Genomic DNA, 27,347 nt, shown 5'->3' with positions numbered 1-27,347 from the left:
ACCTGGTTAATTGTGGATATAATCAAACTCATTGTGGTGCCTCTCCCCCCCACCAATCTTTTGCAGTTACTTAATCTTTGATGATGGCTTTTTTGCATATATACACATAGATTTTCCTTAACCCATCTCCTTTTCCTTTTGTGTCCAACTAGTATTCATTTGAGCATCAGAAAACTCAGTTTGCAAGCTAAGTGGTTACCAGATGTCAATTTATGTGAAGACTTTTTCAAAGGTCAGGGGCATATTACTGATCAACAGTATAGAAAGTACTTGTCTTTTGAAGTTAAACTTTTCTTTAATTTACAAAAGGATAATATATAAAACAGTCTAAGCTGAGGTAATCATAAACACGGGCTTATTGTTTTGTTTTTGTTTTTTTTTAACCTAGACGAATATTCAGCAGAATGAGACAAACTTTTATTGTTCTGCACATTACAAGTCTCAGATCATTGTATAAACCCAGTGGACCCCACCCTCATTGAGAACTGAAAAGCATTTAATATTTGCAAGAATGAATGCAAATGTAGTAGAGAATATATTTGTTGATTTATTGTCATTATTGCTGGAGATTGAAGAGGTTTGATTCAGTTCAGAGTGATGTTCCTCCTTGCCAGTACAGAGGTCATTTAAAAGACTGTTCAGAAGTGTCACAGGGAAGGCTGTGACTGTGTGCTTAATGAGTGTAAATGCAGTATGTTTTCATTTACATGAGAGTATTTTTGTACTTACAATGAGAAAATTTGGAGGAAGATGAGGTGTTAAAATTGGACCTTTAAGTATAATTAGGCTCTGGATAGACTGAAGAGAAGGACATTCTAGATGGGAGCAAAGCCATGGAAATGTTAATGTGCAGATTGGAGGAATCTTGAGTAGACTGGTCAGGGACTGGTAGATTATAGCGAAATCCTAGGATTTTAGGAATGTGTTGAGAGAGAAGACTGGGAAAGTAGTATGATTGGTTTACTGAGGAATTGCAACTCTGAAGTGTAAACATAAAATGGTTTTAGTTTTTCCTTATTGGGTCTCCCATCGTACTGTGTAAAACGCCCCCATCCTTTCCACTTCCCTCTGAAATATAGTCCCCTAATAATGTACTAATTTGATGTCATATCTTTCTGCCACTTTTGATTACTAGAGAAAATTTATTCCAGAAATTAAGACAGGTTTCAATCGTTTAAAAAAAACAAGCAACAAAAAACATTAATCACAAACTCCTTGTTCTACCTGAAGAAAGGTTGAAAGTGTTAATTCCCAGCTGCTTGGGTTAAAGAAGAGGTAATTTGGCTCTAAAATATGTCCTTTCTTTTTTTCTCTAGCTAGCCCTTTTGGAGTTGGGGGAAGAAGACCAGCCAGTGGAAGCAGAATTCTTATTACAGGAACCTCTAAAGAGGGAAGAGAGAGCCCTGGCCTCAGTCTGATTCGTCTGGTTGCATTTGGTGGAGGTCTCTGTGGAGGTAGTGTGTGGATTTTTTAGGGGCAGTGTTGTAGCTCCCTGGTCCCTTGTGCTATCGAGGGCCAGCCCACTTCATAGGGCATCTCCTGTTCCCTCTTGGCAGAGCCATTGTAGTACACACTTCAACCCCTTCTCTGAATTGGGTGACACTTGACCTGGTGCTGTCTCAAGTCACTTGCTCATTTCATGGAGTAAGATTGAGAAACCAACATTTTAAGTGTTACAGGTATGAAGTGATTACACCTGGATTGGGTTACAGGTAGGGGACAGTGGCAGTAGAAAGGAGGGTATAATTGGAGACATGAAATTGGTAAAAGAATATGAGGGCAAAGGAAGGAAGGAGTCATGACTAAGAAAAATGATACCATTGGAGCGCCTGGGTGGCTCAGTCGGTTAAGCATCTGCCTTCGGCTTAGGTCATGATCCCAGGGTCCTGGGATCAGCCCCACGTCGGGCTCTCTGCTCAGTGGGGAGCCTGCTTCTCCCTCTCCCTCTGTCTACCACTCTGCCCCACTTGTGCTCTCTCTCTGTCAAGTAAATAAATAAAATCTTAAAAAAAAAGAAAAAAATGATACCATTGACAGAAATAGAAAGGATTCACTGGGAGTGCTCAATTATAGGAGCTATAATTTGCTTTGGGATTTATGCCATTTTGAGTTTGAGGTTATCGTGGAACATCCATTCAAAATGTCTATATTCAGGTGAAGATTTTCATACGGACATAGAGTGACGGCAAGCAGGTAATTTGTTATCTGTAACTCAAGAACACAAGACTGAAAGTAACTAATGTGGATATCAGGAGTTGTTGGTTCAAATTATCAAAGTGGTTGAATTCTAGGAGGGAAAATAAAGTTGAAGAGTGAATTGTGGAGAATATGAAAGCTGGATAAAAAGATAATTCTTTACAATTGATGCTTTTCTCTTGACAAAGCATGGCACACATTCTCTAATGATAGTTTCTTCTTACTTGCTTTATGCTGGAGAGTCATAATCCCTTTATATATTCTCATTTAAATAGATTCTTTATCTATTTTGGTCCATTGCTATTAACATTGGTTATGATGTTTAAAACCATTTTTAGATTTCTAAATTAAGATTTCAAATTCAGCAACACATTCACAAGTTGTATCTTAAAGTGACTTACTTTAGGGAGAACTATATAGTCTAATACCCCTATCTGAGAATTACTTTACTTTGTCCTTGATTTTGGGATACAGTGTGCTTACGAGGCCTTTTATTAACTTACTGCATTAATTTGTATTGTCTAAACCAAGCCTTTAATACTAGTAGGAGCTTTGTCTTGTATATAACATAACATATGCAGCCAGATAATGATAATTTCTTTTTTTTTTTTTTTTTTTAAAGATTTTATTTATTTATTAGAGAGAAGAACACGAGAGGGCGGAGGGTCAGAGGGAGAAGCAGGTTCCCCGCTGAGCAGGGAGCCCGATGCGGGGCTTGATCCTGGGACTCCAGGATCATGACCTGAGCCGAAGGCAGTCGCTTAAGCAACTGAGCCACCCAGGCGCCCCGATAATGATAATTTCTATTTGGTTGTTTGGAAATATGTTATACAGATAGTAATTTGTAGTGTTAAGGTCAATGTCTATACTAGTTGATGGCCCAGAGGGAGAGAAAGCAGAGGAGGAAGTCTATATACTTCCTTTCTTAGAATTATTCTTCCCCATTTTCTGCATTTCTAGAATAATGTTCCTCAAATACTAGTTTTATCCTATCACTTCTGTACTTTAATTCAATACCCGAGAATCTACTGTGTGCTAGAAACTATAGTATAATAAAGTATACAAGTCTATCATGATTTATTGTCATAAAATTCACTTCTGCATATCATTCTGAGGATTCTACCTGACAGTCTTCTCTTACCCTTTTTCACCCCCCCCCCCCACCAGGACTTTTATCACAGACCGATAAAAACATGTATCTTTCTATTCAAAAATTTTATATTTGTTTTATTTTCCATAAGTACACCTTCCATCTGAAATTATTTCTTTTCTAGTTTGTCAAAGCTCTGATCTGCCCCCTTTTTTATCCAACCTTATATGACACTGATAACTCATCAACCCTATAGGTGCTTTGTTGATGTGTGATGAAAGAAGATGACAAGTCTTTTTCATCAAGATTGCTGGAATATTTTATATTTATCTGTCTTAGGATAATTTTTGAAGTTGACTAATTTTCAGAAAATAGCTAAAATAGCAACCATCATAATAAACAGCATTAAAATGTATTCTAGTTGTTGAATTAATCAGTGTTTCCTTTATGAGCTGGGCAGTGCATATGGGCTCCATTTGAGTTGCACTGAACATTGTTTATTCTTGATGAGAATGTTTGGAGATACCATGGTACTTCCTGGATTTTTGCCTGGATGGAAAACAAATTCGTGTCAGGGATCTTTAACACCCAGACTTATTTTAGCTCAGCTTTAGGTGCCTGGGCTATAGATAGTTGTGTTTTTTTATTTAGTTTTCCTTCTTAGTAAATTTTTATCATCATTAATGTGTTTTATAATCTTTCTCTTCTAGTGTTTCCACTGCTATCTTATTTCCCCAATATTTTCTTTTTTTTTTTTTTTTTTATTTTTTTTTAAGATTTTATTTATTTGCGAGAGAGAGAATGAGAGACAGAGAGCATGAGAGGGAGGAGGGTCAGAGGGAGAAGCAGACTCCCTGCCGAGCAGGGAACCCGATGCGGGACTCGATCCCGGGACTCCAGGATCATGACCTGAGCCGAAGGCAGTCGCTTAACCAACTGAGCCACCCAGGCGCCCTTCCCCAATATTTTCTTATAGATTCTTGAAATGGTCTTTTCCCCCTCATGGACTGAAGAATTCTAAACAATTGAATTCTAACAACTTAAACTGTAGATATTTCATACCCAACATCTTATGGGGGTGACTAAGGAATGCCAAACTGCAGCTGAAGTGAAGTTGTGTGAATGAATTAAAGGAGGAAAGAGTAAGACTTTGTAGGACCCTACTGATAGCAGCACACTTGGATTGTCTGTCCTATTTGGTTTTTGTTCTCTCCCCCGCCCCCCCCCAAAGAAAATCTTTTAAAAGAGTTACTAGTGGTAAAATTTGTGGCCTCAGTTATTCCACATCATGGAGTTTGTGCAAATACATATGAGGTCTTGGTTTAAAAACTTTATTTTTTTAAATTTTGATGTTTTGACTTTTTTAGATGTAAAACGAAGATCAGGAACAGATTTGAAGAAATGCAGAGTGAAGTGGTGTCAATCAGCATGTCAGAGACAGAGCATATAGCCTCCATTTCCTCTGATAAAAATATTGGGAAAACATTTGAATTAAAGGAAGACTTCTGCAACTCATTTTCTGTTGATGAAAGCAGCAGCTTAGAAAATGAGTCTAAACTGTCGTCATTAAACTTTGATAAAACGTCATGTCAGCCTAATGAACATAATCAAATTGAAGCACAGGAAAATTGTATTCAGGATCATGGTGGAGGTGAGGATTCTTGTGCTAAAACAGACATATGCCCAGAAAATTCTGAACAAGTAGGTAATTTTCCTGGTGGAGATTTGACAAAGCAAATTTCAAAACCAAATGAAACGGAACAGACAGTAACACAAATATTGGCGGAATTAAGGTCATCTACATTTACAGAAGCAGCGAATCAAAAGACTTATTCAGAAAGTCCCTACGATACAGACTGCACCAAAAAACTTATTTCAAAAATAAAGAACGTTTCATCGTCAGAGGATTTGTTGGAAGAAATAGAATCTGAGCTCTTATCTACGGAGTTTGTGGAAGAACACCGAGTACCAAATGGAATGAATAAGGGAGAACATGCATTAGTTATGTTTGAAAAGTGTGTACAAGAGAAGTATTTACAGCAAGAGCACACCATAAAGAAGTAAGTTTTTAATTTTTTTGGGTTTTCTCCCCCTGCCGGGATTAAAGATTGAATTCTTTAAAGAAAGGTATCATCTTGTCCATTCTTAATCCCACAATAGACATGCCTGTTGTAGTTGATCAACAGATAATGTATTTACTGAATAATTGAGCAAATGTCAAGTTTGTCTAGTTATTTAATATATGTCTAAAAGAATAAATACTAATGTGAGTTCGTTAAAGATGTAGAAATATAAAGACAACTCAAGTTTTTCAGTTTTGAAAGAATGTAGAGCATAATATTGTCAAAACTATGAGAAATTCAAAAGAAAATGAGAAGTCTTACAATTCAAAAAGATTTTCTTAAAATTTCCATTGTAAATTCATTGGTTTTAAAAATTAAAATTTAGAGAAGAGTTGGTTATCAGTAATTAAGAACACATTTTTAGACTTCCCTTGGATTTTTGAAGTTAATTTCTATATTAATGATAGTTTAGTTTTATTTTATCCTTTTCTAATGGTATTATATCGTCCTGTATTTTTATTCTAGATTTTTATATCTAAGTGTTGCAAATGTTTAGGTAGTCTTTTTTTTCTTTTAAGATTTTATTTATTATTAGAGCTTGAGCAGGGAGGAGAGGGAGAAACAGGCTCCCCGCTGAGCAGGGAGCAGATCCTAGGACCCCAGGATCATGACCTGAGCCAAAGGCAGACATTTAACTGAGCCACCCAGGTGCCCCTAGGTAGTTTTTTATAATGTTTAAGAAAGGCAAATAAAACATGCTAGCCTTCACTAAAATACAGACGGATTCTTTTTTTTAAATGATACTTAAAAAAAAATTTGGAATGGGAGGTATGTATGTAGAGAAAGCGGAGGAGGAAGTCTCTATACTAGAGGAGGGTGACAGAAAAAAATATACCATAATCCAACTATTGCTAGATATGTAACTGGCTTTTTTTTTTTTTTTTAAGATTTTATTTATTTGACACAGAGAGGGAGAGATAGAGAGCACAAGCAGGGGGAGAGGGAGAAGCAGGCTTGTCGCTGAGCAGGGAGCCCGATGCGGGACTCCATTCCAGGACCCTGGGATCATGACGTGAGCCAAAGGCAGTTGCTTAACCAACTGAGCCACCTAGGCGCCCCTGTAACTGGCTTTTAATGATTTCCTTGCTTCTAGTGTTTACTCTTCTAGATTTTCTTACTCAGTGAATCAGTCTTCTGCAAACCAGCTTACCCTTCATTGGTTTATCCAGTGAACTTTAATCTCTTAAGCATCCAGAACTCTTCCTTTTTTCTATTTTTTGTTTTTATTTTAGATTGTGACAAAATACACATAAAATTTACCATCTTAACTGTTTTTAAGTGTACAGTTCAGTAGTGTTAGGTTTATTCACATTTTTGTGCAACCAATCTGCATAGCTTTTTCATTTTGCAAATCTGAAACTCCCTACCCATTAAACAACTACCTATTCCCCTGCCATCAGCCCCTGACAACCACTGTTCCACTTTCTTTTTCTAAAGTTTCCTCTTGTTACTTTATATAAAGTGCAGTCATAGTATTTGTCTTTTTGCAACTGGTTTATTTCACTTAGCAGATGTCCTCAAGGGTTATCCATGTTGTAGCATCTATCAGAAATGCCTTTTTAAGGGTGAATAACATTTTATTGTATGTATATACCATATTTTGCTTTTCCATTCATCTGTCAGTGGACGTTTGGGTTGCTTCCACATTTTGACTATTAATAATACTGTGAACATGAGTGTACAAATATCTCTTGAGACTCAAAGCCCTTAATACTACTCCAAAATTAATGGCTGCTACTTTTATTCATATCCTTGCTGGAATGCTGCTATTATGAATAAACTATGTGATTTTGAACTTAGACCATTAGTGCTTTTACCACTTTGGTTTTTTAGGGTAACTTCCTCATTTTCCTATCTGTACCTGTTCTTTCAGAACTTTTTTTTTTTGAGATTGTCCTTGATGCCTCTTCCCACTTACCTTAGATCTGGACTCATCACTTTAATGCCTCTCTTGTAAATTGTAAGATGTTATACATTAAATAATAGCAAATACTTATATGCTGTTAATTATGTGCCAGGCACTTTATATATATTCATGGTATCAGAACAGCCCTCTATGGTATGAACTATTACTCCCATTTTACAGATGAGGTACCTAAAGCACAGAGAGATTAAGAAACTTGCTCAAGGTCACATGCTAGTAAATGCCTCAGTTAAAATCTGAGCCTAGTTAGTCTGGCTTCAGAAGATTTTTCAATGTGGTGATCTGAAATGAACTAGTTAGAAGTTGTTAACATTATCTAAAAATATTAGGAATACAATAGAAAATTCTTTTTTGCCCCATCCTGTCAGAACTGTGGCAGCATGGTAGACTGGGGTAAGCACAGTTTTGGTCAGAAGCCTGCAGTTGGAAGATTCCCACTTCCACTTGCAAATTCTGATTTGTTGTTCATATCAACCTCTCTAAATCAAAATTTGTCATCTCTGTGAAGGGGACGATACCTGACAGAATTGTTTTATAGACATTAAGGCGTTATAAAAATATTAGATACTATTTTAAATAAGTTAATCTTTTGTTATACACATAATAGCATAATTGTGACTCAGGTTAGCTCTAGAACACTAATATTTTTTTTCTTTTGCCTTCATTTAATATTCTATAAAGAAAACTGCCTTTCAGTTCCTTTGGCTTAAATTTTCATGAATGCATCTATTTCCAGTTGTCTTTGTATATACATCCATTGCTCTATTTTCTAACAGTGTGTTGTCCAAGGTCCCAACCGGAATTCTTAATTAAGAACCGTTAGTTGTGCATTGGATGTGACAATTTGAGGGTTTGCTGCCTCTCTAAATTGCTTACTTGTGAACTCTACAGCTAGGATTCTTATGCTGCAGGTTGTTTTCTGCAACAACTTGAGTGTACACCGAATCAAATAATCTAAGTTAAACCACTGTGCCAAAAAGGCTTGAATAAACTTGCATGCTGCATTTTTCTCCTTCCCAAACATTTGCATGATTTGCTTCCTCGCTGTGGTCCTGTGTTCCTCAGAGAGGCCCACCCTGACTACCTTATCTAAATGCACTGCTCAAGGGGCACCTAGGTGGCTCAGTCGCTTGAGCACCTGACTTTGGCTTCAGCTCCATTGGTGATCTCAGGGTGGTAAGGTCTAGCCCATTGTCGGGCTCTGTGCTCAATGGGGAGTCAGCTGGAGATTCTCTCCCTCTGCGTGCGCTCCCCCTCCCCCAACCATGCTCGCACATGCTCTTTCTCTCAAATAAATAAATAAATCTTCTGAAAAAATAAAATCACTGCTCAAGTCACTGTCTTCTTGCCCTCCTTTAGTTTTCTTAATAGGACATGGTTACTGCCTGATACTTTATTATGTTTATTTTCATTTTCTCCCTTTGAATGTAAACACCATGAGGGCAGGGATGGTTTGCTGACATACTTCAACACACAGAAGAGTATAGGTACATAGTAGGTACCCAGTAAGCGTTTGTCTATGATCTTCAAAGTAGGAGAAAGGCCTAGGCTATGGAACTAGACCTAGGTCTAAATCTCAGTTCAACCACTTACTAGCTGTGTGACCTGGAACAAGTGCTGGGCTTCAAGTTTTGTTTTTTTTTTTTAATTCATAAAACATAATTTCATAGACTTACTAATTTCATAAACCTGAATATTAAATAATGCACTTAAACTTAGTAAATATTGTGAAGTAAGTGTTAAGTAATAGCTATTGCTATTAGTAATTCCAAAATATTAGCTGTTAACCTTGTTAGGTGTCATATTTTATAGTTCTGAAGACTTCACAGGTAATTTTTAAGGCTTTATTTGTATTTTTCTAGGGGACTCAAAATGAAGTTTCTGCTTGAACTTTTATATTTTGTTTTATATATTTTTTAAATTTCTTCTGTAACTATTAATTAGAATATCATTGAAATATTCTTAAAATCTAAAGCAAGATTTTTCACCCTCAGCATTGTTGACATTTGGGGGCATATCATTCTTTGGTGGTGGTGGGACTGTACTGTGCATTGTAAAATGTTTAGCAACATCCCTGACCTCCACCCAAAAGAATCCAGTAGCAACCCCCACCCCTGTTGTGGCAACCAAAAATGTCTCCAGGCAAATGCCTGGAAGGGCTTTGCCTCAGATTGAGAAAACACTGGTCTGGAGGAGTTCAAATACTGAAGGGATGACGTGCATAGCTGAGATACCCAAAGTGGTAAACTTAAAAAAGAGTGTGATTTTCTTTATCTGATTATATTTCACTTGATTTTAAATATACAGATTCCTAGGAAGAAGTTAATAGTCTGACTGCCAGAGAATGTTTTATAAAGCATAATATATCATTACAAAAGGACTACTTAGGAATGTTGATATATTGATCATAAGTATCTATAATCTGCAAACATCCTATTTCACATCTCCGTTTTTAATTATGTTTTACTTATACTGCTCTTTTTATATTTAGGTTAATTAAAGAAAATAAGAAGCATCAGGAGCTCATCTTAGACATTTGTTCAGAAAAAGACAATTTAAGAGAAGAACTAAAAAAAAGAACAGAAACAGAGAAGCAGCATATGAGTACAATTAAACAGGTAAAAAGACAAAAATCTTTAAACACTATACTTCAATTTGTAAAATAAACACATTCCTGAAAATTTGTGTATGAATTGAAGTTCTGTAAGCTAAATTGTATTTTAATTGCAGAGGATTGCTTGGTATGTAAAGCATTCTTTTTTATGAAATGGGAATCATAGCCTGATTTTTTTCTCTTATGTAAATTTGTATTTTTCTAGGATATGTGTGAGTATATTCTATATATAATAGAAATCTGAGGAAAAAAGATTTAATTTGGCAGTCAGACTTTCTACCACTTAAAAGAAGAAGCAACATATACCTTAAAGTTTATATCTAGCATTAGAATATTTCTAAGCTTATCGTTTAAGGTGATTCCATTCTCAGCCTTATTGTGTACTACACTGGAAGACTGGCTCTCCTGCTTCAGATTTTATCTGGCTAGCTGGCTTCCCCAGTTTGTCTTTCCTCATTTTCTTTCCTTTTAAAATTTTTTAAACATGAACTCTGATATATGGATCAACAAAGTGAATATTCAGACTAGTGGCAAAGCTGACCTGCTCTTTATCTTTCTGAGCTGCTTTTTTTCTTCTGTGGGTAGGATTAGAAGCATTTTAGCCTTAAAAGTCCTTCCTTTTGTCTCATCCTTCACCAAAAACTATATAATGAAAAAAAACAACACAATAAATAATTGATAATAAAAAATTAAACCAAGTTTCACTTGCTTATGAGTTGGTATACTTAATGCACCATTACATGGTTGGAGGGTGATTGTATTTGTAAATTTTACGTAATCCTGATTTTTACGTGCTTTAGAGCTATACCACAGTAAACCAAACTTAGAATTTTAAAATGTGAAGGAAGCTTAATAATGGGTGGAAGACACATTTGGGTAGGCAGGTTATTGCTGGTGACCAGAAACTTCAGACTGAATATATGGGAGAGAACCACGGCTGTTCTTTTCATAAGCTTGTTAGTGGTTGTGCCTTTATTAAGGAGAAAATTGGATTCTTCTTTCCTTCGCTAGCCAGTATAGCAGGATTTTTTTTTTCTTAGTTTTATCTCTAGATCTCCACCTTTCAATATGGCAGCCACTAGCCACATAAATCCTTTGAGCACTTGAAAGGTGGTTAGTCCAAATTAAGAAACGCTGTAGGTATGAAGTACTTAAGTTTGAAGACTTGGTCTAAAGTAAAATCTGTCAGTTTTTCAAGTTGATTATCAAAGTGATAATATTTTGGATATATTAAGTTTAATATTCATTTCACATTTTGCTTCTTAAAATGTGCCTACTAGAAAATATAAATTACACATATGGCTTGTATTCTATTGGACTGTGTCACTCTAGGTAATTTTGTTGTAAGGAAAATACGCATATTCTATAAGCTAACATTTAGGGTTTTTTTCAACAGCTTTATTGAGATAGTTTAAATACCATGCAATTCACCCATTTCAAAGTGTACTGTTTAATGGTTTTTAGTTGTACAACCTTTACCACAATCTTAGAATATTTTATCACCACCCCCCACCCCCGCAGTGAAACCTCATATCCATTAGTAGTCAGTCCTTAGGATTTTATGTATACAAGATCATGTCATCCGCAAATAGAGAGTTTTACTTATTCCTTTCCAATCCAAGTGCATTTTATTTCATTTCTTATCTAATTGCCTGGTCTGGACCCTCCAATATGGTGTTGAATAAAAGTGGCAAGAATGGATATCCTTCTCTTGTTCGTGATCTTAGGGAAAAAGCATTCAGCCTATCACCATTAAGTTATAATGCTACCTGTGGGTTTTTCACAGATGCTCTTTATCAGGTTGAAGAAGTACCTTTTTATTCCTACTTTGCTCTGTGTTTTTATCATGAAAGAGTTGAAATGCTTTTTCTGCATTTATCAAAGTGATTGTGTGTTTTTGTTCTGTTGATATGGTGCATTACATTAAATGATTTCTGGATGTTATGCTGGCCTTGCATTGCTAGGATAAATAGCTTTGGGTCATGGTGTATAATTCTTTTTATATATTGCAGGATTGTTTTGCTAGTACTATAATTTCCATTGATCAAGACTTTGTCTATATTCATGAGAGATATGGTCTTACAGCTCTTTTTCTTGTGATTTCTTGGTTTTGGTGTCAGGGTAATACCCCATAGAATGAATTGGGAAGTGTTTCTTCTTTTTTGGGGAAGAGTTTGTGAAAAATTGATTTGGTATTAATTCAAGGCACCTGGCTGCCTCAGTAGCATGTGGCTCTTGATCTTGGGGTCATGAGTTTGAGCCCCATGTTGGGTATAGAGATTTCTTAAAAATAATGTCTTAAAAAAAGAATTGAGGGGTGCCTGGGTGGCTCAGTCGTTAAGAGTCTGCCTTCGGCTCGGGTCATGATCCCGGGGTCCTGGGATCGAGCCCCACATCGGGCTCCCTGCTCAGTGGGAAGCCTGCTTCTCCCTCTCCCACTCCCCCTGCTTGTGTTCCCTCTCTCGCTGTGTGTCTCTGTCAAATAAATAAATAAAATGTTTAAAAAAAAAAAAAGAATTGGTATTCTTTAAATGCATGATAGAATTAATCTGTGTAGTCTCCTGGGCTTGAATATTTCTTGGTAGGTTTTTGTTGTTTATTTTTTTACTAATTAAATCTCTTTACTTATAGGTCTACTCAGATTTTCTGTCTCTTCTTGAGCTAGTTTGGGTAGTTTGTGTCTTTCTAGGAATTGTCCTTTTATTTCATCCATGTTAAAATGGCCAATTTTTTTATTTCTGTAAGGTCAGTATGTCCCTCTTTTATTTCCATTCTAGTAATTTGAGTCTCCCCCCACCCTCTTTTTTACCTAAAGGTTTGTCAATTTTGTTAATCTTTTCAAAGAACCATTTTGTTGAATTCTCTGTTTTTTCTATTTTCTATTTAATTTTCATTCTAATATTTATTATTTCCTTCTTCTTGCCGGCTTTAGGTTTAGTTTGGTTTTTCTTTTTACAGTGCCTTAAGATGAAAGTTTGGGTTATTGATTTGAGAGCTTTCTTCTTTTTTAATATAGGTGTTTATAGCTATAAATTTCCCTCTAAGCACTGCTTTAGATATATCCCCTAAGTTTTGGTAGGTTGTATCTTTATATTTCTAATTTCTTCATATTTTCTAACTTTCCTTGTGATTTCTCCCATTGGTTATTGAATTTGTTGTTTAATGTTTACATATTTGTGAATTTCTGATATTTCTTGCTGCTACTGATTCTAGTTTCATTTCATTATGGTTGAAGAACATACTTTATAAGATTTCAATCTTTTAAGTTTATTGAGGTTTATTTTATGACCTAGCATATATTCAGTCCTAGAGAACATTCCATGTGCACTTGATGAGCATGTGTATTCTCCAGTTGTTGGGTGGAATGCTGTATAGATGTGTTAGATCCAGTTGTTTTATAGTTTTGCTCATGTCTCCTATTTCCTTGTTAATCTTCTATCTAATTCTGTCCATTATTGAAAGGTATTGAAGTCTCCCAACTATGAATTGCCTCCTTCATTTCTGTCAGTTTTTGGTTCATGTATTTTAGTGCTATGTTATTAGGTGCATATATATTTAGAATTATTATAGATTGACCATTTAATTATTATGAAATATTCCTCTCTGGTAACATTATTTTGTAGTTTATTTTGTATATTAGTATAGCCACTCCTGTTTTCTTATGGTTGTTATTTGCTTGCAGTGTCTTTTTCCATCCTTTTTCTTACAGTCTATATTGTTGGATCTTGTGTTTTTACTCCAGTCTGACGATCTCTGCTTTTGATATGATTATTTAATACAATTTCATTTAATGTTATTGACAGTAGATTTATGTCTGCCATTCTTTTCTATGTCTCATGTTTGTTTTGTTCCTCTGTCCCTCCCTCACTGCTTTCTTTTGCATTAAGTAAATAGTATTTAAATTTCTTTCATATTTTCACTATATTTTTTTGAGTTATTTCCTTAGTGATTGTTCTAGAGTTTACCATATACATCTTATCAGAATCTGCATCAGCTTTATACTACCTTAATTCTAATGAGATTTAGAAACATTGTTAACATTTACTTTTGATTTCTGTTTGAAGTATATTCATTACATTCTCTATGTTCCCTTTCATTGTTAATATTTATTTGAAGTGTTGGTGGTCTGTTTGGTATAGCTATAAAAATAATCTGGAAATAATTTTCTTTACAGTTAGAATCAAGAATAGAAGAACTCAGTAAAGAAGTTAAAACTTCCAAAGATAAACTAGTAGCTCAAGACATTGCAGCTAAAAATGCAGTTCAGCAGTTGCATAAAGAGATGGCCCATCGGATGGAACAGGTATTTTTCAAATCATTATCATTATTAACTTTATATTCTGGTGACTTTCTTGTTTAATATAAACTAATCTGTTAGACTATTTTGCATATCAGTGGTATCTTAAGAATAGGTAATTATCTTTTTTAAAAATGCTAAAGTAATACATAAATACATGCTAACTACAAAAACATTTTTAGTAAATTAAGGAAGTATACAGGGGCATCTGGGTGGCTCAGTGGGTTAAGCGTCTGCCTTCAGCTCAGGTCATGATCCCAGGGTCCTGGGATTGAGCCCCACATCGGGCTCCCTGCTCAGCGGAGAGCCTGCTTCTGCCTCTCCCTCTGCTGCTCCCCCTGGTTGTGTGTGCGCGCGCTCTCTCTTTCTCTGTCAAAATAAATACACAAAATCTTTAAAAAATAAAAATAAAAATAAATTAAGGAAGTATACAGAACAAAAAGTGAAAATCCTCCTTCATTTGTACTTCTCTCTTCCTGCTCCCAAATCCCTGGTATTCCATTCCTTGTTCCAAGGCTAATTATTGATAATTTTGGTTATGTATTTTACCACATATACACGTATAAGTCACACAGGCTTATGTGTATGTATTCATATACTTATTCCTCCTACTTGATTGAAATCTTACTGTGCATCTTTTTGGGTTTTTTTTCCTACTTAATACACCTTGATCATCTTTTTGAGTTGGTATATATGGAGTTCAGAAGAGATCATTTTAAGCATTGTATTATTATTACCGGACTCTTTTTTTTTTTTTTTTAATTGGGACAGAGCTGCATGTGGACGCACTAGCTGGGGGTGGGGGGCGTGTGTAGCACAGAGGGGAGAAGCAGACTCCCAGCTGAGCAGGGAGCCCGAGGCTATTGGCCCAATCGCAGGACCGAGACCATGACCTGAGCCAAAGGCAGATGCTCAACCAACTGAGCCACCCAAGCTCCCCTGAGCTCCTTAAGTATGGAATCTTAGTCATCTTCATTTCCTAGCACCATGCCTGACTGTTGGCCCTTATGGTGAGTTGAATCAGGAAGTATTAACTGACTGCTAACACTGTTAGTGAGATGGATCCTGTCCTTTCTACCTTGAAGCTACTATCATAGGTAGCTTTCTGGAAGAACTTTAGGAAACAGATGATCCTCATGAGACCTTTACTTCTTTGATTCTTTTCAACATGATCATTTAAAACCTATGCTATTAGTTCCCAAACTTTTTGTACTAATTGAAGAGAAAGAGGATGAGACCTTAAGATGTCAGTTTTAGTAGACTCAAAAATAGCTGATAATTAGAACCATCTGGTAAGCTTTTTAAACAATATGTTCTTTGAAGTTTATTATATTTTAGAATAAAAACAAAATAGTAGTTGGATATATACAATAACAACTCACAGAGTAAAAAATGAGTCTTCTTCCAAACCTTTTCTTCCATTTTTCCCTTTCCCAGAAGTAACCATTGATGCAAGTTTCCTGTGTATTCTTCCCAAAATGTTTGTTGCACAGACAAGCATGTATGTATTCCCGGGACTTCCTCCTCCCATTCCACTCCTTTTTAATAAATGGCAACATGTTGCATTCACCACTATGTTACTGTTCCCTTTATATAGATGAAGAATGTAGGTGAAGTTATTAATAGTAGCTAATATATTGAGATTTACCTATGTGCCAGGCCATGTTTAAAAAATACTTTACAATTTATTTAATCTTCACAATGACGCTAAGAGGTGGGTATTATTATGTAGATTTTGGAGATTATTTCATTTAAATATTTCTACACCTGCTTCATTCCTTTTTACCCCTACCTTTTCCTCTCAATTTTTTGAGAGTTTTCAAGCCTCTAAAAAGGTGAAAGAATAGTAAAATGAACACTAGTTTATCCTTCACGTAGAGTCACCAAACCTGGTAAATTTTACTTAGGAATAGATTCCAACATGAGTGTGCACGTGCACACATATGCGCACACACACAGTACATTCCCCAGTTTAATTTTATAGCTTGAGGTTTTTCCATTTCTTGGACTAGATAGGTGGAATGAATTTGAACCGCAAACTTACAAGAGGGTGGTAGACTTATAAATTCTCAGGGATTTTACAGCATGTTCCCTTTATGCCCCACATGACCTGGTATTGGGAAATGTCTACAGGGCAATGAAGAGTTCAGGCTTAGCATACCATTCTGGATTCCTGCTTCCTCTTAGCTTCTTTGGCCTTGGGGAGTTTCTCATACTTTCTTGTGAGCTCAACTGTTTATTAAAAGGATGTTTGTGGGGTGTCTGGGTGGCTCAGTCGGTTGAGTGTCCGACTGTTGGTTTCAGCTCAGGTTGTGGTCTCAGGGACGTGGGATTGTGGGATGGAGCCCCGAGTGGGCTTCAGGCTCAGTGGGGAGTCTGCTTCTCTCCCTGCCCATCTGCCCCTCCTCCCCCACACGTGCGTGTGTGTGCATGCGTGCGCTCTCTCTCTCTCTCTCTCTCTAATAAATAAAGAAATCTTTAAAAAATAAAAGGGTGTTTGTTGTATTTCATCTAAAACTTTTGGTGTTTTGAATGGGGATAGTTTATCTGCCATATTTCAAGAAGCAGAACTTCTTACATTTTATCTTAATTTTAACTGGCTGTTGAATCTTACTGATTATCTTATTCATGCTTTCTTTATGTTCATCCAAGTCAACGATAAACATCTTAAACTGGTCAAATCCGAAGACTTACCGGCTCTTCTTCCTTTATCTGTACAGTAGATGGACTTTTTATGGAAGCTTAAGTAGTAGTTACTTTATCATCTTGTTTAATACTCCCAGGAGTTCTGGGAAGCAGGTGCTGCCATGGTCTGGGTTGAGACCTAGAAACGTGAACTTTTAGCACCCTAGGTTATGCCTTTGCAGCTGATTCATGGATGACTGGGTAACAGGACATCCCTGCTATAGTCAAGAACCTTGTAATAGTTTATCTATTTTAATTGTCTCTTCTGGTTTTTCTGCTTCTCATCTCTCAATTTCAGTGAAGCTTCCATCCTGCCACCAGTTATCTTACTAAAACAGACATTTAATAAAAGGTTCCAATTTATAAATCTTTTGGGTTCCCATTGCCTATAGGATAAAATCTCAACTCATTAGCATGATAAGAGAAGCCTTTCTTTGTTTGAAGATTTGATCTCTACCAGTCTACTTCATAACTACTTACTCACCAGTCCAACCAACACACCAAATATAAATCCTACAAAATGTCTTGGTATCCTCCAAAAAATCATGCTATTTTATATCTTTAGGCATTTGCACATTTCTTTATATATTATATGTATATATGTTGTTAATGTGATGTTGTATAAATGTTTTGTTTGTATGTTGATCATACTAGGTAGTGAGCTCTTCTGGGACAGAAGCCACAACTTATTCTTCGTGTTTCTAAAAGCCAATATGTTGTCTAAGCATGAGCTTATGAAACCAGACTTCTTTTTAAGTTGACATTACCATTAATTACCTTTTTTAAGGACAGTTATTCAACTATCTAAAAAATATAGCTAATTCTGTTAACCAGTTCAGTACAATTTTCTCAGTCCTTGTCCACAATTACATTGTGAAATCCTCAAGGATCTCTGACCTTCCTATTCCAATGTTTCCCTTAATTTCTCTTGAAAATTAGCAGGCTATTTCAGTGAGGAAAAAAAAATCCCAATTGGACAATTTTAAAAAATATTTGTATGTATAGTATTCTGAGTGTCAACTAGATGTGCTTATCACCTGTACCAGAACTTCATGAAACATTCTTTGTCAGTTACTTTTCATCAGAGTTGGGAGCTTTTCCTACATTATCTTGACATTATACCGTCTTCGGGGTGCCTGGATGGCTCAGTCGTTAAGCATCTGCCTTCGGCTCAGGTCATGATCCCAGGGTCCTGGGATCGAGCCCCGCATCAGGCTCTCTGCTCTGCGGGAAGCCTGCTTCTCCCTCTCCCACTCCCCCTGCTTGTGTTCCTGCTCTGGCTATCTCTTTGTCAAATAAATAAAATCTTTAAAAAAACAAAAACAAAAAAACCCACAACATTATACCGTCTTCAATTCAGTTATAGTATTAGTTGGCATTTACCACTAGATACCATTGAAAATCCCTAAAGTTCAAGGTTCCATCTTTTATAACATAAGTATGTGCTCCATCATATTTGCAAATTGTGAATTTAAATGTACTTAAATGAAGGGTTATCTGTAAAAGTTTCATTGCATAAAACTTCAGAATATGGAGTACCAGCTTATATTAATAATTTTAAGAGTGTATAGATGTTACACTTAGTCCAATTAGGTATTTTTTATTAAGTGAAATACTTTATTTTTTCTTTTTTAAAGATTTTATTTATTTGAGAGCGAGCAACAAGCGGGGGGAGGGGCAGAGGGAGAGGGAAAAGCAGATCCCCTGATGAGCAGGGAGCCTTGCCTACAGGCTCAATCCCCGGACCCTGAGATCATGACCCGACCCTTAACTGACTGAGCCACCCAGGCACCCCATTAAATGAAATACTTTAGAAAGCTTTTCATATACAGGAAATCAAATGATTAATTAGCATATGGTTACTTACTTTTTGCAAGGGAGCTAAGATTTTTAGATTTTAGGAATTGTCAGCCATACAGTCAGGGTCCTGGCAGAAAACAGAAACTGCTGATTTGAAAATTTAATAAAAGGACTCTTTACAAAAGGTATAGACAACATTTAGGGGGCCCAAAGGGAAGATGCAGGGTCCTGGGGTGCTTGAGCTAAAGGAATAAGGAGAGGGAACAGGTAGTGCCACTGGGAGGGGCTAATCGTATAGTGAGGGCGCCTGACTTGAGCATTGGCCTTCAGCCAGCCTGTTGTGATTCTGGAGGAGCCAGATCTCACTCTTGGCCTATACTTCTGATCTGCCTAGTGCCGCCTTTTGGCTGACTGGAAGTTCGGAGCACAAGGAAACTTGTTGATATGGTCCATGATAGTCATCTTCTCAAAGCACAGGGTGGGAGAGGAAAGAGTGGAAAGTGGATCTGGAGGAGTAAACAGAAAGCGGCAGCTATGTCAGCCGAAGTTAAAAAAAAAAGGGGGGGGTAAACACAAGTATTAGTGATATTAATTTTGTTTACTGTATCATTTTTCTATAATTTTGAATTTTTCCTTTCATTAAAAAATTTCATGACACGGGTCCTGGGAATGTACAAAAACCAAAAAAATACATTGGTAATATTATGGAAAATTATTATTTATTTTGATTTATTTTGATTTTGATTTGAAAAAAATTTTTTTATTAATGCTGGATATTTTTTCAAAGGCCAACAAAAAATGTGAAGAGGCACGCCAGGAAAAAGAAGCAATGGTAATGAAGTATGTAAGAGGTGAGAAGGAATCTTTAGATCTTCGAAAGGAAAAAGAGATACTTGAAAGAAAACTCAGAGATGCGAATAAAGAATCTGAGAAAAACACTAACAAAATTAAGCAGCTTTCTCAGGAGAAAGGACGGTTGCACCAGCTGTATGAGACAAAGGTATAACTTGTGGTGGTGTACTTTAGTTGAAATTTATTCTTTTTGCTTTTCCTTATCTAATCAAATACTGATAACTTAATGTGGTTAAAGTCACTATTTAACATAAAGTTGTTTTTATTAGTTTACCTTCTAAGAACGTGAATGCTTTAGTAACTTTAGTATCTCACTACCTGTTGGCAAAAAGTTTTTGCTGGGAAAAAAATGAGATATTGACACATGTTTATTAAATAACTTTTTCTTGATAGATTTTTTTAAAACCTTCTTTTAATATCTATATGTTGAAGAAATGAGTTCCTGCTCCAAAAGAACATTTTATTTTGGTAAAATACATACATAGTAGGATCAAGATGTGAATAGTTTCTCAGCAAGAACTATGTAATTTGACTGGAATCTTATGTAACACTTATTTATCATAGAATAGAATTTATATTTTTCTTGTAGAAAAACATGTTCTTTTTAGATGCTGCCCGAAGAAATTTAATTACTGAGCTATTCAGAGTCCTTGCTGTTAACTAGCAGCCTCATGGCATGGTCTTATTTCTAGTCAGTCATCATTTCTTGATAATGAATGTTATTTTTTTTAATTAACTTTTAGTTCAGGAATGTTGTCATTGTTCTCAGGAATTCTGGAAAAAAATTAATTTGTATTTCACCTTAATGCCAGCCAGTTGAGAAGAATCATAGAGATGTACTTGTACTTGCAACATATCCAGTTGTTTGAAATATGTTAATCATCTTATGTCTATTGATTGGATTTAGGATTTTGCTACTCTCTTACCATTTGAACTTTGAATTAGGTTTATGTAGGTCATAATATGCTAACCTCTGAAATATAGTGTTATTAAATTAATTATTTTGAGGAGGTATAAAAGATACACAAATAATTGGTTGATTGTTTAAATGAAAAAATATGACCTAGTGATATTGTTTTAGGAAAGTGAAACTACTAGACTCACCAGAGAAATTGACAAATTAAAGGAAGATATCAACTCTCATGTCATTAAAGTAAAATGGGCACAAAACAAATTAAAAGCAGAAATGGATTTACACAAGGTAAGTACTGTAATGCAGTGGAAAAATTATTAGAATCAGTTTTAAGAGCAAATGCAGGGGCACTTGGGTGGCTCAGATACAATGTCTGAGATGAAAAATACAGTGGATAGAATTAACAGAAGATTAGATGCTACAGAAGATAAGATTAGTGAACTTGAAAAACATGAAACTTCAAAAACATATATGGAAACATAGCATAGAAAACTATACTAGTGATTCCTAGATTTATAACTTCTATACAGAATTCCATATTCTTATATTTAGGTGGCTACTTGACATCTGATGTCTTGGGTGACTCACAGGCATCTTCAACTGAACATGTCTGAAACTGCCATTGCTCCCCCATCTCAAGAAATGGCAGTTCATCCTTATCCTTGAGTTCTCAGTCACCATATCCAGTCCCTTAGTAAATATTCTTGCTCACTTCTTTCAGATCTTTACCCATCTGTCACCTCTCAATGACACTTTACCTAGCTCTCTAAATTTGCATACCTCCCCTCAAACCCCCTTGTGCCCTTACTTTATATTTACTTGTTAGCACTTGTCATTATCTAATATAACATATTTTTACTTATGTATTTTATGTATTACCTGTGATCACTAGAATACCAGCTTTATGAGAGTAGAGATTTTTATCAGTCTTCTTAACAGTAATATTTCCTCGAAGCTTAGAAGAATGCCTTATATGGCAGGTGCTCACTAAATAAATGAAATGTAGTCCCTTAATCAAAATTTTTCTTTTATTTGGTTATTTATTTAGTAATTACTTAGAATTATAGGAATCTCTCAGTTGTTATTTTTTGAGTGAAGTGAGTACCTACTGTGTGCCAAGGTTTTTCAGTTATTGATGATACAGACGTGGGAAAAAAAAGCCATATAGGATTTGGGGCGCCTAGGTGGCTCAGTCAGTTAAGCAGCTGCCTTCAGCTCAGGTCATGATCTCAGGGTCCTGGGTTCGAGTCCCACATCGGGCTCCCTGCTAGGCAGGGGTCTGCTCCTTTTCCCTCTTTTCCTCCCCCGTTGTGCTCGCTCACTCTCTCAAATCAAATCTTTTTTTTTTTTTAAGATTTTATTTATTTATTTTGACAGAGACAGCAAGAGAGGGAACACAAGCAGAGGGAGTGGAAGAGGGAGAAGCAGGCTTCTCGCAGAGCAGGGAGCCTGATGTGGGGCTGGATCCCAGGACCTGGGGATCATGAGCCGAAGGCAGACTCTTAACGACTGAGCCACCCAGGCGCCCTCAAATAAATCTTAAAAAAACCCCAAAAAACAAATCAAGTTCTTATTAAAAGACCAGCAACTGGAAGTATATAGCTAGGTACTTAGTTGTATGATAGATGTATCCAAAAACGACATAAAAGAAGTAGTGTGTGAAAATAGATGCAATTTAGATGGTTCAAAAGATGAAGAGAAACATTCCAAGTGGAGGAAGAGCAAGAGAAAAGGAAAAACGGGAGATGAGTATTTGATGTTTGGGAAGACCAGCCTCCCTAGAGCAAAGGCTTATATTAGTGATTCCTTCATAGATTCAGCAAATATTACATGAACAATTAGTATGTGGCAAGGTGTTGTCCAGAAGCGGTGTCCTCAGTGGAGGAAACATGTAATCTACAGAACAGGGTATCAGTTGTTCTAATCCAGGAATGCCCTGGACTCTTTCTGTGGGAAGGCAGATAACAGCTTCTACCCTTTTCTGAAGGGCAGCTACTAGGAGGTGATACCTAAACCCTGATTTCAAATCCACAATAGCTCAGGCTATGGGACTGGATGGGTGATCTGAAGAACTGTGGAAAAAGAGCTACAGAGCAGGGCTTTATCTGGAAAATTGCCACGGGAAGCAGAAAGCCAGTTGAGACAGAAAAGACAACAATGGAAAGGGAAAAACAGTAGTATGTTGTCTTGTAATAGAAACAGAGGAAGGATATCCAGAGAATCAGGAGTGGTCAGAACTGGAGCAGGTAAGTCAAGAATAGAAAATGAGAGAAAGTAATTGAATTTGATGAGACAGTAGTCCCTACAAACCTTCAGAATTGCTCTTTTAGGAGAGTGGTTAGGAACAGAAACCAAACTGTAGCATGGACCTATAAGACAGTTTTGAATGGATACCATGGCCGTAAAGCAAAGAATGGTCTTTTATGTGTGTGCAGAGAGCGGTTTAACACTTTGTTCCTCTTGTCTTACCAGGTTAATAATTACTTTTAGTGATTTACTAAAAACTATCAAATTTAACCTTATTTAATGGCTATCAGTTAACTGTACAGTCCACTTTGGTTTTTTGTCAGAAGCATAAAGTGTTATTTCTAGAATAGTATCTAACCCCTCAATGGCAGTGCCAGGACTACTGTGGTCATTGTCCTTACCATTTATCACAGTACTGGGCCCAACCTTGTCACTGTCTGTGAAGGACAAACTGTTTTCCTTCTCCAGTGTAGGGAAGAACCCATTTCTCCCTACTGTGTGTTTCTTCCCTCTGAGTCTCGTTTACTTTTACACTGAACACTTCACCTCTGACACTTTGGTCACCAGTTGTGTGGAGGTTTTCCCCCACTACAAGTAATTCTCTGCGATACAACTAGGTGTTGCTACAGTTTCACTTGACTCTGACACATCCACCTGGAGATAGCATTGGATCCCACAGGTTAAGGGCTCAGTCATACAAGAAGGCTCCCCAGCCCCCCAGCATGCACATACTTCAGATGCCAGCCACAAGGCCAGGTGCCCTTGTGACCAGCCAGCTATAGATCAGAAGTTCCAGCGACCCCCTCCTTGGGTTTGAAGATTTGCTTAAAGAACTCAGGGAAGGACTTGGGTTTATCATGTTATTAAAGGGTATGATAAAGGATACAGATGAACAGCTAAATGAAGAGCTATATAGGGCAAGGTCTGGGAGGGTCCCAAACATAGGCGCTTCTGTCACCGTGGAGTTGGGGAACCTCTTGGTGTGGTTGTATTTGACAGTCTGGAAGCTCTCCAAACCCCATATTTTGGGATTTTATGGAGGGTTCATTATGAAGGAATGATCCATCATCAGCTCCATCTTCAGGCCTTCTTTGGGGGCTGGATTCCAGACTGCTAATCATGACTTGGTCTTTCTGGTGACCAGCCCACATCCAGGAGCCCACCCAGAGGCGCCTCATTAGAACAAAAGACACTCCTGTCACCCAGGAAATTACGAGGGTTTCAAGAACTCTGTGTCAGGAACAGAGGTCAAAATCAGTACTGCAGCAAGAGATGCTCCTAGTGTTCTTATGACTTAGGAAATTACAAGGGTTTTAGGAGCTTTGTGTCAGGGACTGGGGCAGAGACCAATATATATCTTTTCTTATCTCACACTATCTTTTTGTCAATGCAGGAAACCAAAGATAAACTCAAAGAAACAACAACAAAGTTAACTCAAGCAAAGGAAGAAGCTGATCAGATACGGAAAAATTGTCAGGATATGATAAAAACATATCAGGTATGCTTAACTTTTCAAATAGATTAGTAATAAAATTGCACCAAATATCAGTACTCTTGCTTCATTAATGTTTTGTATCTGTAATATTTGAAGTGTGGAATGGATTTGGTAGAACAGTTAAATAAATGACAGGTTATTTCCTGTGTTAAAGTACTTGTAGCTTAACTAGAGATCTTATTAGAGATGTTTTTAACCAAATAAAAACACTAAAAAATATCAGAAGAATGAAGAGTACAAGGAAATTTATAACTTAAAACCCACTGTATATTATATTACATATCTTAAGGGCTATTCTTGTTCGTACAGAATTGACATATTTAAAATCTTTCAGTACAGTCATTTTTAGATACCCAAGGTATGCATTTCACAATTTGTAAACTTAACTGCCAAAGCCTTCACTTTCCAAAGTATAAAACTTTAAAAATTCAGTCATACTTTTTTCATTTCCTTCCCATTAGGAGTCAGAAGAAATTAAATCCAATGAGCTTGATGCCAAGCTTAGAGTCACAAAAGGAGAACTTGAAAAACAAATGCAAGAAAAATCTGACCAGCTAGAGGTGAGTGGCTTTGCTCTTTTCATGCCCTGGATTGGGCAATACATACAGAGCGAGAGAAAGAATGAGTACTGTCACCCACTTTGAAGGCCTTTTTGAAGGAATAGGCAATAAATTTTAGGTCTTGTTTAATACATAGTGACTTGTGGTTTCTTTTAAACTTTACAAAAGATGCATCATGCCAAAATAAAAGAACTGGAAGATCTGAAGAGGACGTTTAAGGAGGGTATGGATGAACTACGAACACTCAGAACAAAGGTAAGGAAATCTCTAGTCATGATTTCAGAGGAAGGCTAAATATCTTTAATTTTGGACTCCTTCTAATTTTTTTAAGTGTTAGGGAAACACTTTCATTCCAAAATGAAAGAACTCAGAGGAGTAGAATATTGATTTCCTAGCAATAAAATGGACTCTTTTGTTGAAATGATAATGTCTTCCACTTTGGTCCCTTTGAAGTATTTTCCAGACATTCCTATTTTACAGCACATTTCCTGTTTCTGTCACTTATCCTTGGGCCCCTAACATAAGGCAGTCTTATCAGCAAATTAATTGGAAAGATAGTTGGACTTTAGAACTGTAAGTGACAGAAAATAATAGACTATATTTCTCCTGGGTAGTCTTGTACAGTTTTAATTTCTAACAATCTAGTATAGTCATCATTGTAAAAATAGTATCCCTTTTAATATGAATGTGAAATATCATTGTATATCAATTCATTTCTTTAGAAATAGGCTTTTAAGTAACCACCTTGAATTTGCCATCATTTAATAATTTCTAAAGTGTCCTTCATGTGCCTTTCCATTTGTTGTCTGTGCCAGTTCTTTGAGGTAGGTGGGGAAGGTATATCTTGTTTTCAGGTGAGGAAATGGAGATTCAGCAAAAATAATGTGACATGCTAAAACTCCTGTGACTAAATCACAAGAAATCTGAGACTGAACCCCAAGACTGTTAATGTCCCATTATATTTTCTTCACATTAATCCTTATAACTTAGCTTAGATTTTTTTTTTTTTTTTTTGAGCAAGAGAGAGAACGAGTGTGCGAACGTGTGAGTGGTGGGGGAGGGGCAGGGGGAGGGAAAGAGAATCTTAAGCAGGCTCCACGCACAGTGCAGAGCCCGATGTGGGGCTCGATCTCACAACCCTGACATCATGACCAGAGCCAAAATCAAGAGTCTTGATGCTTAACCAGCTGAGACACCCAGGAGCCCCTAGCTTGGATTATTAATATATAATCACTATATGAAGTAATTAAGGAACAAGAAAATACTGTTTATAGTCTAACTTGGTTATGAATTTTGATAGGTGAAATGTCTAGAAGATGAACGATTAAGAACAGAAGATGAGTTATCCAAATATAAAGAAATTATTAATCGTCAAAAAGCTGAAATTCAGAATTTATTGGACAGAGTGAAAATTGTGGATCAGATACAGGAGCAGCATCAAAGGTATAAACCAAGCAACTTCTGTTTATGCTAATCAATAGGCTTTTTAATTCTATCTCAAGATTCTGTTATTAAATGTAATTATTACATTAAATAAGAATTTTATAATTTTACTAGCTAAAAAATTTAAAATTCCTGTTTTCATTTGAACTTTTTTGGATTATCTTTGAAGTTGCTATTATGGCTTCTAAAAATCAAAGTTTATATTCCCTAAATATTGGAAGTGGCAATTTATAAAACAGAATGGATTTTAGTTTCTTATTCTTTAATGTTCAAATTATGCTACTATTACTAGTACTTCTAAAAGGTAGATATATATGTACATCTGTATCTTTGTGTGTATTGTAGTGCAAGGTCAGGAGCTGACATTCCTTGGCTTCTTGTAAAACCGTTTAGCTAAACTCTACTCATGACGTCACCTGGCAGAGCCTAAATTCATCCTTAATCCAAATACCTTCTTTTTGATACTGTCCCAGCGGCTGCTGCTCAGTATTGCCAAAAATCCTCACCATCATCCGGGTTGGTGCTGCGACCTCAACTGGAAATGTTAGTGACCTCTAATCCTGCCATATGGCCTTAGTTACAGCCTCTCCCCCACCTCAAAGCATCTATTCCAGATGCTCCTTCTTTGTTCCCACTTCCGATCTCCCTCTCCTCGCTGTTTACTCTTGGCAGGTGATTACCTCTTATTTACTTCACAAGAGAAGTGGGAGCTGCAGGTAACTGTTCTCGCAACCTCTTTCTGTCTCTTCTGTGAACTTGCCTTCATCTGCAGCTATTCTTCTTTCTCTTCCTTCTGTTATTACAGAAGACATGTTCCTGTTCCCCTCTGAACTGAATTGTTCTCTCTACTTCCGTGGATCCCATGCTCTTCTGCCTTCTCAGGATCTTTCTGGACTATTTCTTCTTTATCCTTTATCTCTTACCTCTCTCTACTTTTTGTTTTTCTACATTTCAGTATTAAAAATGTCAAAACTAATGTGATGTCCCCCCACCTTTCTCATGTCCTTCACAACCAAACATCCTTGTAGAATCATCTGTACTCTTCCTCCATGCCGTCACTTCCTTTGTCCTCCTTTTCCTCTCCACTTCAGTCTAGCTTCTACCCCAA

General features: G+C 36.5%; 1 protein-coding gene across 3 annotated transcripts in view; it reads left to right on the top strand.

The window, feature by feature from the left end:
* Window positions 1-27,347, top strand: part of CCDC186 (coiled-coil domain containing 186) — a 46,328-nt gene that overhangs the window by 5,537 nt on the left and 13,444 nt on the right. Inside the window, exons 2-11 of one of the 3 annotated variants that reach the window (XM_032423234.1) lie at window positions 1,317-1,454; window positions 4,654-5,346; window positions 9,825-9,951; window positions 14,122-14,250; window positions 19,517-19,729; window positions 20,663-20,782; window positions 24,135-24,239; window positions 24,698-24,796; window positions 24,965-25,051; window positions 26,097-26,239. In XM_032423234.1, coding sequence (XP_032279125.1) covers window positions 4,688-5,346; window positions 9,825-9,951; window positions 14,122-14,250; window positions 19,517-19,729; window positions 20,663-20,782; window positions 24,135-24,239; window positions 24,698-24,796; window positions 24,965-25,051; window positions 26,097-26,239 — 1,682 coding nt within the window. In that variant the 5' untranslated portion in view covers window positions 1,317-1,454; window positions 4,654-4,687. Of the gene's footprint in view, window positions 1-1,316; window positions 1,455-4,653; window positions 5,351-9,824; window positions 9,952-14,121; window positions 14,251-19,516; window positions 19,730-20,662; window positions 20,783-24,134; window positions 24,240-24,697; window positions 24,797-24,964; window positions 25,052-26,096; window positions 26,240-27,347 lie in introns of those variants that run through there. The other 2 variants (XM_032423235.1, XM_032423236.1) reach the window with 2 other exon arrangements.

This window comes from Phoca vitulina, unplaced genomic scaffold (assembly GCF_004348235.1).
Source record: "Phoca vitulina isolate PV1807 unplaced genomic scaffold, GSC_HSeal_1.0 scaffold28, whole genome shotgun sequence".
Taxonomy (NCBI): Eukaryota; Metazoa; Chordata; class Mammalia; order Carnivora; family Phocidae; genus Phoca; species Phoca vitulina.
Note: the sequence above shows the minus strand (reverse complement) of the source record. Positions and strands in the feature narration are given on the sequence as shown.